Source organism: Capsella rubella, unplaced genomic scaffold, assembly GCF_000375325.1.
Source record: "Capsella rubella cultivar Monte Gargano unplaced genomic scaffold, Caprub1_0 scaffold_1, whole genome shotgun sequence".
In the NCBI taxonomy this organism is placed as follows: domain Eukaryota; kingdom Viridiplantae; phylum Streptophyta; class Magnoliopsida; order Brassicales; family Brassicaceae; genus Capsella; species Capsella rubella.
Window position 1 is genome coordinate 5,336,374 of NW_006238923.1, and position 14,866 is coordinate 5,351,239.

The 14,866-nt window shown below is 39.1% G+C and overlaps 4 protein-coding genes across 8 annotated transcripts; 1 reads left to right on the forward strand and 3 right to left on the reverse strand.

Annotated features, from left to right (window-relative positions):
- Positions 1 to 2,900: 2,900 nt before the first annotated feature.
- Positions 2,901 to 4,830, reverse strand: LOC17899608. Its single transcript, XM_006303615.2, has 4 exons — positions 4,703 to 4,830; positions 4,184 to 4,314; positions 3,484 to 4,012; positions 2,901 to 3,356 (listed from the first exon to the last, which is right to left on the reverse strand). Exons 1-4 carry the CDS (start codon positions 4,729 to 4,731, stop codon positions 3,179 to 3,181), a joined length of 867 nt encoding a protein of 288 aa, XP_006303677.2. The 5' UTR covers positions 4,732 to 4,830; the 3' UTR covers positions 2,901 to 3,178.
- A 229-nt stretch (positions 4,831 to 5,059) lies between these two features.
- Positions 5,060 to 6,423, forward strand: LOC17898952 (SNF1-related protein kinase regulatory subunit gamma-like PV42a). Its single transcript, XM_006304613.2, has 2 exons — positions 5,060 to 5,971; positions 6,049 to 6,423. Exons 1-2 carry the CDS (start codon positions 5,204 to 5,206, stop codon positions 6,337 to 6,339), a joined length of 1,059 nt encoding a protein of 352 aa, XP_006304675.1. The 5' UTR covers positions 5,060 to 5,203; the 3' UTR covers positions 6,340 to 6,423.
- Positions 6,424 to 6,495: 72 nt separating this feature from the next.
- On the reverse strand, positions 6,496 to 8,369 carry LOC17899767 (methyl-CpG-binding domain-containing protein 10). The gene is made up of 2 exons (XM_006305088.2): positions 8,149 to 8,369; positions 6,496 to 7,716 (listed from the first exon to the last, which is right to left on the reverse strand). Exons 1-2 carry the CDS (start codon positions 8,209 to 8,211, stop codon positions 6,682 to 6,684), a joined length of 1,098 nt encoding a protein of 365 aa, XP_006305150.1. The 5' UTR covers positions 8,212 to 8,369; the 3' UTR covers positions 6,496 to 6,681.
- A 470-nt stretch (positions 8,370 to 8,839) lies between these two features.
- LOC17897095 lies at positions 8,840 to 12,004 on the reverse strand. Of its 5 annotated transcripts, none has more exons than XM_023790191.1 (7): positions 10,291 to 10,446; positions 10,053 to 10,162; positions 9,891 to 9,970; positions 9,531 to 9,772; positions 9,347 to 9,437; positions 9,205 to 9,274; positions 8,852 to 9,121 (listed from the first exon to the last, which is right to left on the reverse strand). In XM_023790191.1, the coding sequence occupies exons 3-7, from the start codon at positions 9,914 to 9,916 to the stop codon at positions 9,068 to 9,070; spliced, it is 483 nt and encodes a 160-aa protein (XP_023645959.1). In that variant the 5' UTR covers positions 9,917 to 9,970; positions 10,053 to 10,162; positions 10,291 to 10,446; the 3' UTR covers positions 8,852 to 9,067. The 5 variants fall into 5 exon arrangements, 4 of the variants coding, with proteins under 4 accessions (XP_023645961.1, XP_023645959.1, XP_023645958.1 ...); XM_023790190.1 differs by having other exon boundaries at positions 9,891 to 9,977; XM_023790192.1 differs by lacking the exon at positions 9,891 to 9,970 and having other exon boundaries at positions 10,291 to 10,445.
- Between the last annotated feature and the right edge of the window lie 2,862 nt (positions 12,005 to 14,866).

Here is a 14,866-nt window from a genome sequence, read left to right on the forward strand (position 1 = left end):
CCTTCAATTGTTTGAGTTCTTCATAGTAAAAGATGCGAGTTCTTCGTTTGTGAGATCGATATCAGTTTGGATCCGGTGGAAATCAAAAATCCGGTGGAAATCGAAAATCCGGTGGAAGTGTGGATTCGGATCCGACGAGGTCTGATAACGACTGCGTGGGGGAACGGCGTCTGATAGCCACTACGAAAGGGAACTGCGCAAGGGAACAGCGAGGTCTACCTTCGCACATCGGTCTGAGAAGGTGAGTTTTCTCATCTCCAGTGTTCTGCATGTCCTTCTACTTCATTGCTTGAGGGTATGGAATTTTTAGGGTTTCTAGTCCGATTGTGAATAAATTAAATCGGTATGAGTGATAGGGTTAACAATCTGTATTGGGATCTAGGGTTTATGTTTAATCTCAGAGCCTAGTTTTAGAAACAAAGATTACCATTTTCATATATGACTTATTCAATTAAGAACTCGATTTTTGGTCCTTTTTTTGTAGAGATGGAGATGGAGTCTTCAGCTGCGAAAATATACAGAGTGAGAAGAACAAGAAAGTGACTGATTTAATAACACCATTTCTCTGTCTCTATCAGATCATTCTCAGGTTAGCTAGGGATTAGCTTATGTTGGTTGCCTCTTTGTTTCGAGCTCCAAGAGTTACCTATGTTGTCAATGGACGACAATACAAAATGGCGTACTACCTCACCGACGGTATCTATCCCAAATGGGCTACTTTCATTCAATCAATTACACTTCCAGAAGGTCAGAAAAACAAACTCTTTGCTGAATGTCAAGAATCATGTCGAAAAGATGTAGAGCGTGCGTTTGGAGTCTTACAAGCTCGTTTTGCAATTGTTAAGAATCCCGCCCTTTTTTGGGATAAGAAAAAAATCGGAAAAATAATGAGAGCGTGTATCATATTGCACAACATGATTGTTGAAGACGAACGACATGAATACGGTTTTTACGATCCCTCCGAGTTCTATCAGCAAGAAGGAAGCGGAACTTCTCATGTGGACTTATCGTATTCTAGAGATATCCCAACAAATCTCACTAATATGATCGGCATTCGAAATGACGTCCGTGATACGAAAATGCATGAACGTCTAAAAAAAGACTTGGTTGAGCATATTTGGCAAAAATTCGGCGCATCCCGACAATAGACCCAAGTTCGTTTCTTTTCTCAATTCCCATTTACTCTATTGCAATTTATGTACGTCTTTTTAATTGTTATGTAATATATTTGCAATTATGAATTATGTAAAATATGTTTCTTTAATTTTAATGTAATATATTTGAATTATGTAATTTTAATTTTCCTCTTTTGTATCATATGTTTCCAATTTTAATTTTGAGTATGCATTATATCATATGTTTCCAATTATGAATTATGTAAAATATGTTTCTTTTTTTCGAATGTAATATATATAATTTAAATTTTTCAATTTTGTATAATATGTTTCTAATTTTTGAATTTTGTTAAATATTTATTTTTCTTTTTAGTGTAATCTATGTAATTTTAATTTTATATTGTTAATTTCCATTATTTATTAATTTATTAAAATTTGAAATAAATATATTATAATAATACTTAAGTACCCTCTATTAAGGTTCTCTAGTGGAAGGCTTTTTTTCTTTAACATTGCTAATTGAATTTTTTTATTAGTTTAATTAGAATTTAATTAACCAATTAATGTTAAGTACCCAAGACATAGACTATGAGTGGAGTTGCTCTAAGAGACGGCTGACAAATGGTTTGACGTCAAACACTTCAAACTCATTCATATGCTCTCCTGTTTCAATGAACATCACAGGACTTTTTATAGCTGCAACACTAAAAAAATGAAAATGGCTCAGATTCACTTATATAACGAGAAAACCCTGCAATATCTTGACCATTTCGAGTACACATGATACATACGCGCTAAGAGCACCACCGCCCTTGGCATGGCCGTCCATCTTAGTAATAATTACAGCTCCAACAGCAACAGTTTGCTTAAATGCTTGAGCTTGATCAAATGCAGCTTGACCAATACTGCTATCCATAACAAATATGACAAGATCTGGTTTCTGTAAAGTGAAAAGACCATGATCAAAGCCTCAAATATCAACCAGTTATAAACAAAAGACTTCAAGACAAGAGCGCATACCGTTGCTTCAGCAACTTGACGCATTTCTTCAAAGAGTGAAGCTTCTTGTTTATGGCGACCACTGGTGTCAACAACAATAAGATCACAGTTTTCTTTCCTAAACCTCTCAACTCCCTCAACAGCAATTTTCACAGGATCAGATTATGTGTAGCTGGAAAGGATCACAACTCTGCATTAGCACATTCTAGAAAACAGTTTTAATCCAGAATATCTTCTTTTCTATTTTTCCATTTCTCCCTGTTACTGTCATTATATAATTACAAAACTTCAAGTAGCATAGTCGCAGTTATTTGCAAATAGAGACAGAAGATGATTGAAGACTAAAAGATTCCATTGTCACAAACAGTTGAGCGCTTAGGCAATGATGTGAGATCATGTGATAAAGTCTCACTGTGTAATGAACTCCAGCAAAAGGAGCACAAAAAATACAGACAAAAAGGGCTTATAGAACTCTACACAGAAAACTGGAGAAGTAAGAAGAAACCTACTGGACTGGAAGATCCAATGAGAAACATATTCAAGTAACTTTAGTGCTTTTAAGAGTAAAAGCATTTAAGATATAAAGCTTCACACAGAGGGGAAAGGCAAGAATAAGATCAGATAACAGTGGAATGGGGTAGAACCCAAGTATTACTCTCCAAAATATTCCATTGTTAGTGCAAACATCCTTCAGTAACCAGTTTTTATATTTCTAATGTTTGTGGGTAATACGAAACTTTCCATATTCAATACAACTTATGATGTAAATTAGCCTGTTAATAGGGGGATACAAATAATCAACAAATAGAAGAAGAGCCTGAATGTTGTATATATATACGTATATACAAGAACAGGTTTTAAAAATGTCAATATTGTTGTATTTCTTACTTCTGTACATTACCACTGACTCCAGAGCATATAGTGGTCTATGACTGTGAAACATGTTCCTTCATACTAAAGTAACTGACATATATGAGTTGATGAAAAGACACAAGTTCCTAACAGGCAGATTCAAGATCACAGCATTTTAGTTTTACTCTGAAATTGGGACTCCGACAAAGCTCTCAACTGGATGATCCTGATCCCTTCAGAGGTGAAGGAACTGCCGGGTACAACCTTTTTAGCTTCTTCTGCTCTCCGAACTGGTGGATGGCGTCTTGAATCCCTGCAAATGCGACCACAAACTCGGCTGTATCTGTTTGATTCAGCAGCTTCTTCATCACCAGCTCCAACACTTTATACCTGCCAACCATCGCAACATTCTCTCATATCTGCTGACCAAAGCTTTCACTTAACTCAACAAGACTAAGACATTAACAACTATCTATCTACTGGTGTCAGGTATATTTTGATGGAGAGAAAAACAAACCTGAGTCGTTGTGCCTTTGAGATGACTTTATGGATGTTCCCAAACAGCTCCTGCACAGAACGCAAAGCTTCTTCATGCGACCGTGTACTGCAGAGTGGTGAAAAGGGGAGGTGCAGAACACAAGTGGCTTGAATTTCTGCATATTCCTCATCGATAACGGCCTCCTCAATGCGTATCTCACGGAGAAGCTGAGAGAGTACACGTTCACTCGACTCAGACAGAGAGAAGGAGGGATTTTGAGCTGCCAGAATGCGGACAAGGTCAAGAATGGAGGTCGGACGCCAATCTCCAAGCCAGGCCACAGCAGCAAGCTCATGAGGCGGTAGCCACGTGGGCAGGACGAGGCTAGAGACATCCTTTAAGGACGTTGAAACCATGGATTTGTAGTAATGGGACTGGTATCTGCTCAGCTGTTCTTCAATCAGTTCATCCAATTCCCACCTGGATTTAAGCTCTTTGTCTAGTCTTGCAGCTATGCTGTTCTGTTCTTGCCTCCACAGTTCATACAAGTCTCCAGAAAGTTCTTCACCTGACCAAAACAAATATATTATGCTTTGTAACATCATCACCTTTGTCAAAGAACATCATCACTTACTTAAGCATGATGACAAAACAGATAACATTGCCAAGCCTTTATCAAAGTTTCACCACCTACATAACTCAAAACAAACTTTACTTTAAGAACCCTTTGCGCTTATACCTTTTCTAGACGAGTCGTGGTGGTGAGATCTCCCGGTTCTTTTAGACGATATATTACTAGCAGCTTCTCTCTCCAGATCATCCCATGAAACTTCTTCTCCATTATTGGGTTCTTCAAATCCATTCTCTTCACTAATATGCAAGAAGACATACCAATTAATAAAATTAGCTGATTCGCACAAACACCATATCTTTTAATCTCATTCCACATTCAAATATCCTCAACTGCATCCATATCCATTATGAAATTCATCAAAGAGAGGCCATTTTTGCATCAATTCACATCCGCAATCTCATAAAGAAACCGAACTACTAATTAAGAGAGGAAGCGTTTATGCATAGTTCGTCTCTTAGAAGAAATACGAAATAAAACCCTAAATCCAAGCGATCGAATCATAAACACACACACAAAATCTCCAAACAGAAGTCGACCAAATTTGGAACGATCACGCTCATTGAGAGTAATGCAGCGAAGAAAAACGAACGAAGGAAGAAAGATACGAAGAGAGAAGACACTCACAAGCGCGCCACTTCCATTACTCTCGCCATCTTCGGTGTTTCTTCAGTACTGATTTCTTTCCCACGTTCTTGGATTCACAACTCGATTCATTCGCGAACGCGAGGGAGTGTAATAGAATTTAACAGAGAAAAAACAAAAGAGTGAGATGAAGGGCTATATTCGTCATTAAACATATAAATGGGCTATATTCGTCATTAAACATATCAATGGGCTATACATTTAAGGCCCAATTAATTATCTTCTCTGGTCTTACCTGCCCGCTTACCAAAACAAAAAAACTAAAAAGTCACAATAATTGGTGAGATGTAGCGAGAAAAAAAACACAAATTGGTGAGATGCCACGCGTTGCATGTCACAAGCAATAACAAGTACTGATTGCCACGTGCTCTGGATCGTCGCAAGCAGTCCTGATCCGTAAGCATGAAAGTTCGAGCCAAGATCGACACTTAAAATGCTCGCGAAGCAACACGTTTCCACTCACGACACACTAGTCAACTAACAATGCAACAAGACAAGCGCGAAGACGATCACAGCCGTCTGACTAATGTCACGGCCAAAGATCTAACGGCCGGAAATCGACGGCTTGTGGAGGTTCCGTACACGGCAACTCTCTCCCACGCAATGAACACATTGGTGGCTAACTCTATCTCCGCCCTCCCTGTGGCTGCGCCTCCAGGACACTGGATCGGAGCTGGCGGTTCCATGATCATGGAGTCTGATAAACAAACTGGAGTTGTAAGAAAACACTACATAGGGATCCTCACCATGCTCGACATACTTGCTCATATCGCCGGCGATGGTTCTGATCTCTCTGATCTTGATCGCAAGATGGGTTCACAGGTGTCATCCATCATCGGTCATTGCCTCGAAGGACTCAGTCTCTGGACACTAAACCCTAATACCAGCTTCTTAGAGTGCATGGAAGTGTTTAGCAAAGGGATCCACCGAGCTCTAGTGCCAGTGGAGAGCAGCATAGAGAGCAGTAACACCATTGCTGGAGTTGAGTTGATTGAGTCAGCCTCTGCTTACAGGATGCTTACTCAGATGGATCTCTTGAGGTTCCTTAGAGACCATCACTTTGACGACCTCAAGACTGTTCTCTCACGCTCTATCTTCGATCTCAAAGCCGTTAATGATTCCGTATACGCCATCACAGAAAGAACAACTGTTTCGAGTGCTATCAACGTAATGAAGGGTGCTCTGCTCAACGCTGTCCCCATCGTTAACGCACCTGATGTAGCACTGGAGGATCATCTACAGCTAATCAATGTAGGCTTCATTATAGATATATACTTCATTATGTAGAATAATGTATTTTACTTCATTTGTGTGTTCTGAGATTACAGGGGAGGCGTAGGAAAGTTGTAGGTACATTTTCGGCCACGGATTTAAAAGGATGTCGCTTGCCGGAGTTGCAGACGTGGCTGCCACTCACAGCTCTGGAGTTCACTGAGAAAAATGCGGGGAAAGAGAGAGACATGGTTAGTTGCGGTGTGGACGCAACGATGGAGGAAGCCATAGAGAAAGTGGTGACCAGAGGAGTGCACAGAGTGTGGGTGATGGACCAACAGGGTCTGCTTCAAGGAGTTGTCTCTCTTACTGACATCATACGCTCCCTAAGATCTGCTCTTTTGTGAACGATGAGCTCACTTTGTTTTGTTTTACCTGAATAATTTAACTATGTATTCTCATGCTTCGTAAGATCTGCTCTTTTGTAATCACTCGGCTGTGTGATCTTCGACTTTTGATGACTTGGCGTCACTCTGCATTCATCTAAGTATGTGAAAAAGAAACAGTCTAAATGCCTAACATTAATAATACAACAAAGTACAAACGTACAAACGTCAAATGATAATGAACTGAACTACATAGACATTAGATCTACCAACACATACAACAACCACTCATAATGTTAAAGCTACACCTGAAATCACAACAAACTCTTCACGTTCTGTGCTCTGTACAGAACGATATAAGTTTTAACAGCTAACGGAAGCTGCAGCTCCCTGTTGAACTTGATTCGTCTCCAAGCTTCTGTTTGTGTCCTCTGCCTCCATGTCGTTACTCTTCTCCTCTGCTGCAGCTTCCGTCTTCTTAACATCAGATTCTTTGGTTTCGTTCTCCTTATTTGCTACAGCGTCTGTCTTCTTCTCATCAAGTGCTTGAGTTTCATTCTCCTTATTTGTCTCAGCTTCTGTCTTCTTCTCATCAGTTTCATTCACCTTGTTTGCCTCAGCTTCTGTCTTCTTTGCATCAGATTCTTTGGATTCTTTTTCCTTATTTGCTTCAGCATCTGCATCAAGATTCTGTTCTCCGTTAGCTTCTGTTGTCATACTGCCCTTGTTCTCGGTCTCTTCCTCTGTAGGCTTCTTCTCTCCATCACCCTCAGCAACAACTTCCTGCGGTTCTTTCATTTCAGTGTCCTTTAGGCCTTCAACTTTGGAAGGTTTCTCAGCTCCACTCTCAGTCTTCTTCTCCAACTCAGAGATATCCACTTCCATGGGATCTTTCTTGTCCGCCACAACTTCTCCCTCTTTGTTCTCAACTTCAGTCTTTTCACCCTCTACAATTTCTGCTTGACCCTCCTTCTCAACCTCAGTCTTGTCACCCTCTTTATTCTCCTTTTGGGCATCTGCAATTGCTGTCACTTCCTCCTTCTCAGCTTCCGCGTTTTCCTTCTGTCCATCCTTGTCAACATCCATGTTCTCCTTCACAGCAGCCTCTTCGCTCTTCTCAGCAGCCTCCTTATTGTCCTTCTTTGTGAGAGAAGATCTTCTCTTCTTCATGAGGGGTTCTTTGTCGGGAGTAGGCGTTGTTGCCTTCACCTTTTGGCTGATCCTTGACGACCTCCTTGGAGTTTCCCCAGTCGTCCACTCAAACTCAGAGATGAGAGGATTCCCAGGATGAGCCTTCAGATACTGCTCCAGCTGCTTCCGCGAGCTGATCTCTTCACCCGTTGGGGCAACGAACACAATCTCTGTCTTTCTCGGAGTACCCGTTCTTTTCGGATAAAACTGAAACAAACACAAGCTTCTACTAATCACATACCAAAGTTACATTCACTAGCAGCAACACAGGACGAAATCTATACGAAACCCCCAAATTTTACCATCCAAATCTAGGGTTTATGGTGTATTCATAAAAAAGAAACCCTAATTTGACCCCCAAGAAAGCCCTAAGCGTTAAATTCTCATCTAATTATATTATTCCACATGAATTCAACATAGAGAGCCACAAATCCACCTCGAAACAAAACATTATCTTAAAATCCCCCAAATCGAGCATAAACCCTAGACCATAAGAAACAAACGAATCTAACTAGAGTAGAAAGCAGAACAGAGAAATAATTTCTTACACAGACGACATCAGAGACGGGGGGAAAAATTAATCACAGCAGAAATTTCAAGAAACAGTGAAAAATAAAACAAGAGGAGGGAAGAAAATACCAGTTTCTTCCATGAAGCAGGAGCTGGTAGCTCAATGGAGACAAGTTCTTCTGCGTTTTCCATCTTCGTATCTCTTCACCTGACACAGTAGTACCCAGAAACAAAACTACCACTTTAAAACTCTTATCTTCAGACAAAAAATTTCGGCTTTCTTTCCTTTCTGGTAATAAGCTGCTGCAAGAACCGTTGTGACCCTAATGGATATGTTTGCGTGTCTCTTCTGTTCTGTCTTAATTCTTTTTAATTCTTTTCCATTTTTATTATTTAAAAACTAAAAATTGATTTTTCTGTCTCCACGTAATCCACGAGAGCGTGGATGATAAATTTACACTGGGACGACGTGATAGCTTAGTGACAGACCTCTTTGAACGCTACACGTGTCCTGTGTAGCCGACGCTTCATCGATGGATAAGGAAGCATCTGTTTCCCGCTTAATAAAGTAGAATGGAGAGTGGGGTTGAGGTCCGGTTCGTGACCGCTGTTTTACCGGCGAATATGCTTCTTCTGATTATTCCCTGTAAACTCTACATGATAAAAGGCTTAAAAGCCCAAGTTAATTGGCCCATTTACATATTCTTTTTTTCTTGTACTTAAGTGGAGTACAATAAATTTAGGAATGTCGTCTTGAAAGATCAGCTGGGAGGTGGAATCAATGAGTGAGTGGGACAGGATACACAAGACATATTCCAGATTGAGGTACTGATTGGTCAAACCGAAATATTGGTCTTAAAGATGGTACAACAAGAGATATTTCTCATTTACGGTGAAAACGTATGAGCCACATTCTTAGTGTTCTTGATCCAATTCCATATGAAAGATGATACAACAAGGGCTTTCAGAGCCGAAAAACAAAACCGAAAAGAAAAAGAATCGGAAATGCCCGAACCAGTATGTATGTATGTCTTCCAAGTCTTGTTCATCAGTCGTATAGACCTTCTTGTTCCCATATGTCCACTAGAAAATCCACCATTTCCTGGTTTACAATTACAGCAGCAACACAGTTAATTGACTGGGATTCTCTTTAGCTTCCTGCATTCAGAAATTTGATTTACTTACGGTGAGAGGAATGGGTTGGGGAAATAACTTGTTGCTCCCAAGCAAGCTATCATACGACGCTGCATTCCAACTGCAAATGATAACATTCAAACATTGTCAGCCTTAGCCTTGGAAAACAATAGTGTGTAATGGAGTCACTCACTTGAAGTTGGCTCCTTGATTGCGATCCGGCAGGTTAGTGGTTTTTTCTTTGCCCACCCAACGCTCACGAGTCTGATTCCAAAGAAGAAGACCTGCAAACACGCATACTCACTTCATATATAACCATCAGAGAGCACTAGTGAGTATACCATAACGTTCCTACCACAAATCCACAAAGAAAGTACCTTGATTTACAAATTCAGGAGGAGCGTTAGTGTTCCTGGCACCAGAATGAGAATCAAAAGTCTGGTTGGATGATAAGCTCCCCTGAGAAGGGAAGGTGTTGTTGTCCATATCAACTGTGCTTGTCGACCAGAAATCTTCAGAGACACTCGGTTTCTTAATAGGTCGAGCAATGGGATTGTAAGGTGGATCCTTCAGAGTGGCGGGAGTTGATCTGTGTTCTCTGTAGCAAGCCACGCAGCCACTGCTCTGTTACAAAACCATAACTTCTGATCATTGCCCAAACATAATTGTAGTTTCACAATCAATCTTTCTATCAAAACTTGAGCGATAGCTTATCAGCATAAGCAAAACAACCGTACTTCTTCCCAGCAACAAAATTAGGCATGAATCCATCAGGATAGGAGCATATAACTCAGGAACAAAACTCATCAACCAGAATCTAAAATCTAAAAAAAAATCAATCAAACGACAATACTCTGCATATAATCCAAAAACATAAAAATCGAAAGGAAGAATCGCACCCCATCGATTTTGCAGTAAGCGATTTTACAAACCCAGGAGCTCCTATAGATCTGGAAAGCTCGAGATTTTCAGAGGGTAATCAATGATCCTTTGACAAACTTAACCAACCCTAAGATATAAAGAAACCAAAAGAAAGAACCAATCAACAGCGAACAAAACATGTTTTAATAATAAACAAACAGGAAAAAAAAAAAAAAAAAAATCAAGAATCTAGGAATCATACAAGCTTTTGCTTACCTGATTGATAAATCTCGTTGGTTAAAATAAAGTCGCTTCCTTTATCAACTGGGCATGGAAAAGAATCCTTGAAAAGACCTTTGGCTGCGGCTCCTTCTTGAAGAGGAAGAAGGAGAAGGAGAAGGGCTCTGCCCTCTTTACGTTTTCCCTTTTCCTTTCGCTTTAAAATGATTTGTTTTGTCCAAGACCCCATAGAAGTTATTATTCATCCCTCCAGCCGTTATACGGATCCCCTGTCCCTGAGGCTATTCTTGTAATCTAACATAATCAACCAAATCATAAAACTTGTAATAATTGATGAATGTATGTGTATATATGTCTTGTAAATTATATGGATAGTGTGTTTGGTATGATGAGCTTATACATAACTAAAAGTCAAAATAATTGTGCATCTTCCATGCCTTGTCCATTGTCTTATACTAAGACCCCACTCATCATAATTTCCAATACAGCTTGTATTCGTAATATTGTAATGTCGATAATGAATAATAGAGTCTGGAACAAATCAAGATCTAGCATAGAAACTAGAGTTGTTAACCATATTTGTATGAATACACTGAGTATTAAGGATGTATAGAGATGATGCTTTGGGTGTCAACACATTTATCACGATGAAGCATGCCGAGAGGTGGGAAAAAGTTACAAAACCGTCGTTTTTGGTCGTCTGTAGCAGCAGCCGCAGCAACAACACGTTCTCCATTTGTAGCAGGAAAAGTCACACTCGCACTTTGAAAATACTGAGCACAACCAAGACCACATGCAACACTTATTCTTCTTCTCCTCTGTTTTCTTCTTCTTCTTCTTTTTCTCCTTCTTATTCATCTTGCTCTTTCTTGTCTTCTTTATCTTCTTACTCTTTTTCTCACCAACAGGAAGGGGAAAAGGTTGAATTTTTCTCGGGGGTGCGTGATATAAACAATAGAAGTTGCTCGGGATACTGCTCAATGGGACATCTTGAGTTGACATGGAGTACTTCTACTTCTTTTGTTCATGACGACTATCCACTCTTGTTTCTCCTTTCACTTCAGATCTTTTCTCTATTGCACCCTCAGGCGTGGTGGATAGCAGAGCAGGGGAGTATCCCAAGAACTCACCCGTCATCAGAACATCTTCAGATTTTATATTGCTTTGAGGAGATACTTGAGCGTTTGACTGTCTATACCCATCAAATTTCAGACTAAACAAAGACTCATTCGAAACTTCGGTCCAACTCATATCCCCTGTCTTGCCAAACACCGATTGAGGGATTCTCTCAGGATCGTAGTTCCGTATACCTTCATTCATCAAAGGAACTGGTCGTGACCACGAAGGCGGAGATGGAACAGGTTGCACCTTGACATGAGTCAACCCCGACATTTCAGAGCCTTGAGATGAAGAAGCAGGCTGCGTCCTGACATGAGTCACACCAGATGTTTCAGAGCCTTGAGAAGAAGAAGCATTTGAAAGCTCCCCATTCTGCTGATGGCTCTTATCCTCAGAATATGCTTTGGACTCTTTGAGCTCAATGGCATCATCCCATGACACAGAGGAAGACAAGGAAGAAAAAGACAGAGATGATGATGTTAGGAAGATTTCCCTAGCAGGTCTTGACGTTATATTCCCTCTGTGACCACTCATATTCTCAAATAAAAGCTCTTATCAATGCACTTCTTCGTTTGTTAGCCTTGCAACATACTATATTCCGCTAAATTTTATTACATGAACAGATGATGTTCCACCGCCGACAGAGAATCTACCACTACTTCGGTGAAAGCTGAACCCTTGAGGCCATCATCACAAGCAACGTCCAATCTTTTGCATCCAAGCAGAGTTTAAAGAAAGCTGTAAGAATGATTTGAACAAGACTAATCAGAATCATAGCCAATCATGAATGACGTAAACCATAAGTATGAAATGTCAACATAACCTAACCTCAATTATATTTGAACCAAGAAAAAGAAAACAATAGGACGACGGAGAACAAATCCACGAAATTAAGTTCGAATGAATGAACACTAATTCTAAGGTGCCTCAGAGTTGTGATTATGGGAGATGTAACTTCTCGATTCGGTTATAAGGAGCTAGAAAATGGAAAACAAACGAATATATGGAGAGAAGATTTAGAAATGAACAGAGAGAACACGAAACAAAAAACCTTAAGAATTTTAGGAAAACGATGACCTGTGAAATAGAACAGTTGACGGTTGAAGGGAAACGGTTGGCATTTCGTGTTTCTCGAAGGCCTTTTTTACAACACTTGTTCTATTACGGGAGGGGTTGGTCACCTTACCTGTCCTCCTCCGCGCCAATCCTGTAAAACCTTAAACATGTTGGGCATCTTTACGGCCTTATTAGGCCCATATTGATTCAATCGGACCTAATTTGGTTCACACATGAGACCACGTGTACGCAAGTGAGAGTGCCAAAAAAGGAGATTCATAAAGCCGTAAAATTCGCTGTTAGGAAACTTTTGCCGTTTGGTGTTGGAAACACACCTTTGGGTGTCCTCTTGCAAATTATTTTCCCCTTTGGAGATTTCAATTCAATCACGTGATTTTCGTGTTTCAAAAAGTTTTGTGTTTACTATCCATCGTCCCAAAAAACCTTCTAGTATCATCATCACCCGTAGGATAAGTAACCAGGATGTAACGGATTCAAATTTGTTCTTTAAAAAATTTAGTCATGTTCAAGATTTTACTACCATACCCATATTATTTACATTTGAGTATTACTAATTTACTATCATTAATCATCCATATATATAAGTAGCGACAAAAGTCTACAGCAAAGAAAACAATAAAAAAAGGGATAGCTAGATAATTGAAAATAAAACATCACATGCAAGTTCCGAACACAAATATGAACAAGATTTAATGAAGAGACTAAAATTATGAAATATCGTTCATGGGAGTGGGGACCCTGTGAATAACCCAGCCACCACCACCAAATTAGCACCCCGGAACCAAAAAAAAAAAGTATATACCATAAAATATGTGTGTTATTAAATAATGATAAGCATACACACACACATTAAGCTAAAGATGTTTGCTCAAAAATTATAAGGAAATAGATATGAGATTGACACCTAAACATCGACAATTAGAGCTTACCTTGCTGTGCGGTACGTACGGTATCCAACTAAATATGTGGGTTGTGGTCGACAAAAGTACAAAACCTTCTACACTAATTATATTACACAATATATATATATACACATGGACCACCCTTTTCTTATTTTATTGTCCTTACTTTTACTTTTAACTTGTACATGCTGTCTAATTATATGCATAACTTTTCCTCCTGTGTATGTTGTTATATTTGATCGCGAGTGAACAACTACTTTTCCCAGCAGCTTATTACGTGTTTTCTTTATGTGGCAGTATCATTTCTCGGTTGTTTAATCCTCTAAAATTCCACTAGTGTAAATTTACGGTACTCCCACTTAATCAAGTATCAACAACAGCTTATAGATCGATACATTTAATTTGCGAATGACGCATGGGACTCACCAGTCGCACATCCCCATAGAGATGGATATTTCACACATTGGGGTCATCAGCCGTCAAAACATTGTTGGATTGAATCATTTCCTTTGTTAGAGATAGAGGCGAGCTCGTAAGTCAAGGTAATTTACATTACGTCGTCGAGATGTTCCTATCAATTATCATCATATGTATTAGAGGATTGGATTGATTTTGTAAGGATTATTTTTCTTTTTTATTATATGATCTCGTAGTCCATTTTCTAGATAGTTAATGACTTATCATCATTCTTCTTTCAAAAAAATATACTAGCTCATTTTCTCTATCCGTTTTTATTAGAATATAATGTTATTTCTTAAAATATTTATCACCAATTAGTTTGTGGTAAAAGAGTTTTTACTTATTAATCATCTATGCGTCTATAAAATTGTGTTTTTAGTTCATCATAGTTCATCCCAAAAATCTTATAAATACAGCACAAAGAGAAGAGTTTATAGGTAAAGAAAAAGAAACCTAATTAAGCCCATAAACTAAACGATCTTGACTTTAAACCATCGTTATTCGTCAAGAAACCTGAATTACAATGAATGGAGGTATTCTGCTAATTTTTCTTTGAATTTGTGTCATGTGATTAAACATGTTGCCTAAAAGATTTTAGGATTCATACAAATTACACTTACAGATTTTGCTGATTTGGACGATGGTTAGTGTTGGTTGCTAAGCAACATAGTAGTATTATGTAATGAAACATTACATGAACTGGTGTTCGGTATTAAATTACCACTCCCACTTAGATATAAAATTTAGCCGTTAATGGTGATCGCAAAAGGCTTATACGTACGTACGAAGTTGTAAACAAATATAAGTAAGCATAAAATTAAAGAGAGAGGGAGAGGCGTAGTACGTACGTAGCTATATGATGTGGACGATTGATTAAGATGTACGTATGCTAAAAACAATATACACGGCCATGTGATACTTGTACAACTTGTGCCTCGCTACATATATACGATTCCAACCTTCGAAATTTAAATTGTTTACACTTATAACCATCCTTCACACTAGCAATCACTCTACACCAACAACTCCAACTAAATTCTCTCTCTCTCTCTCTC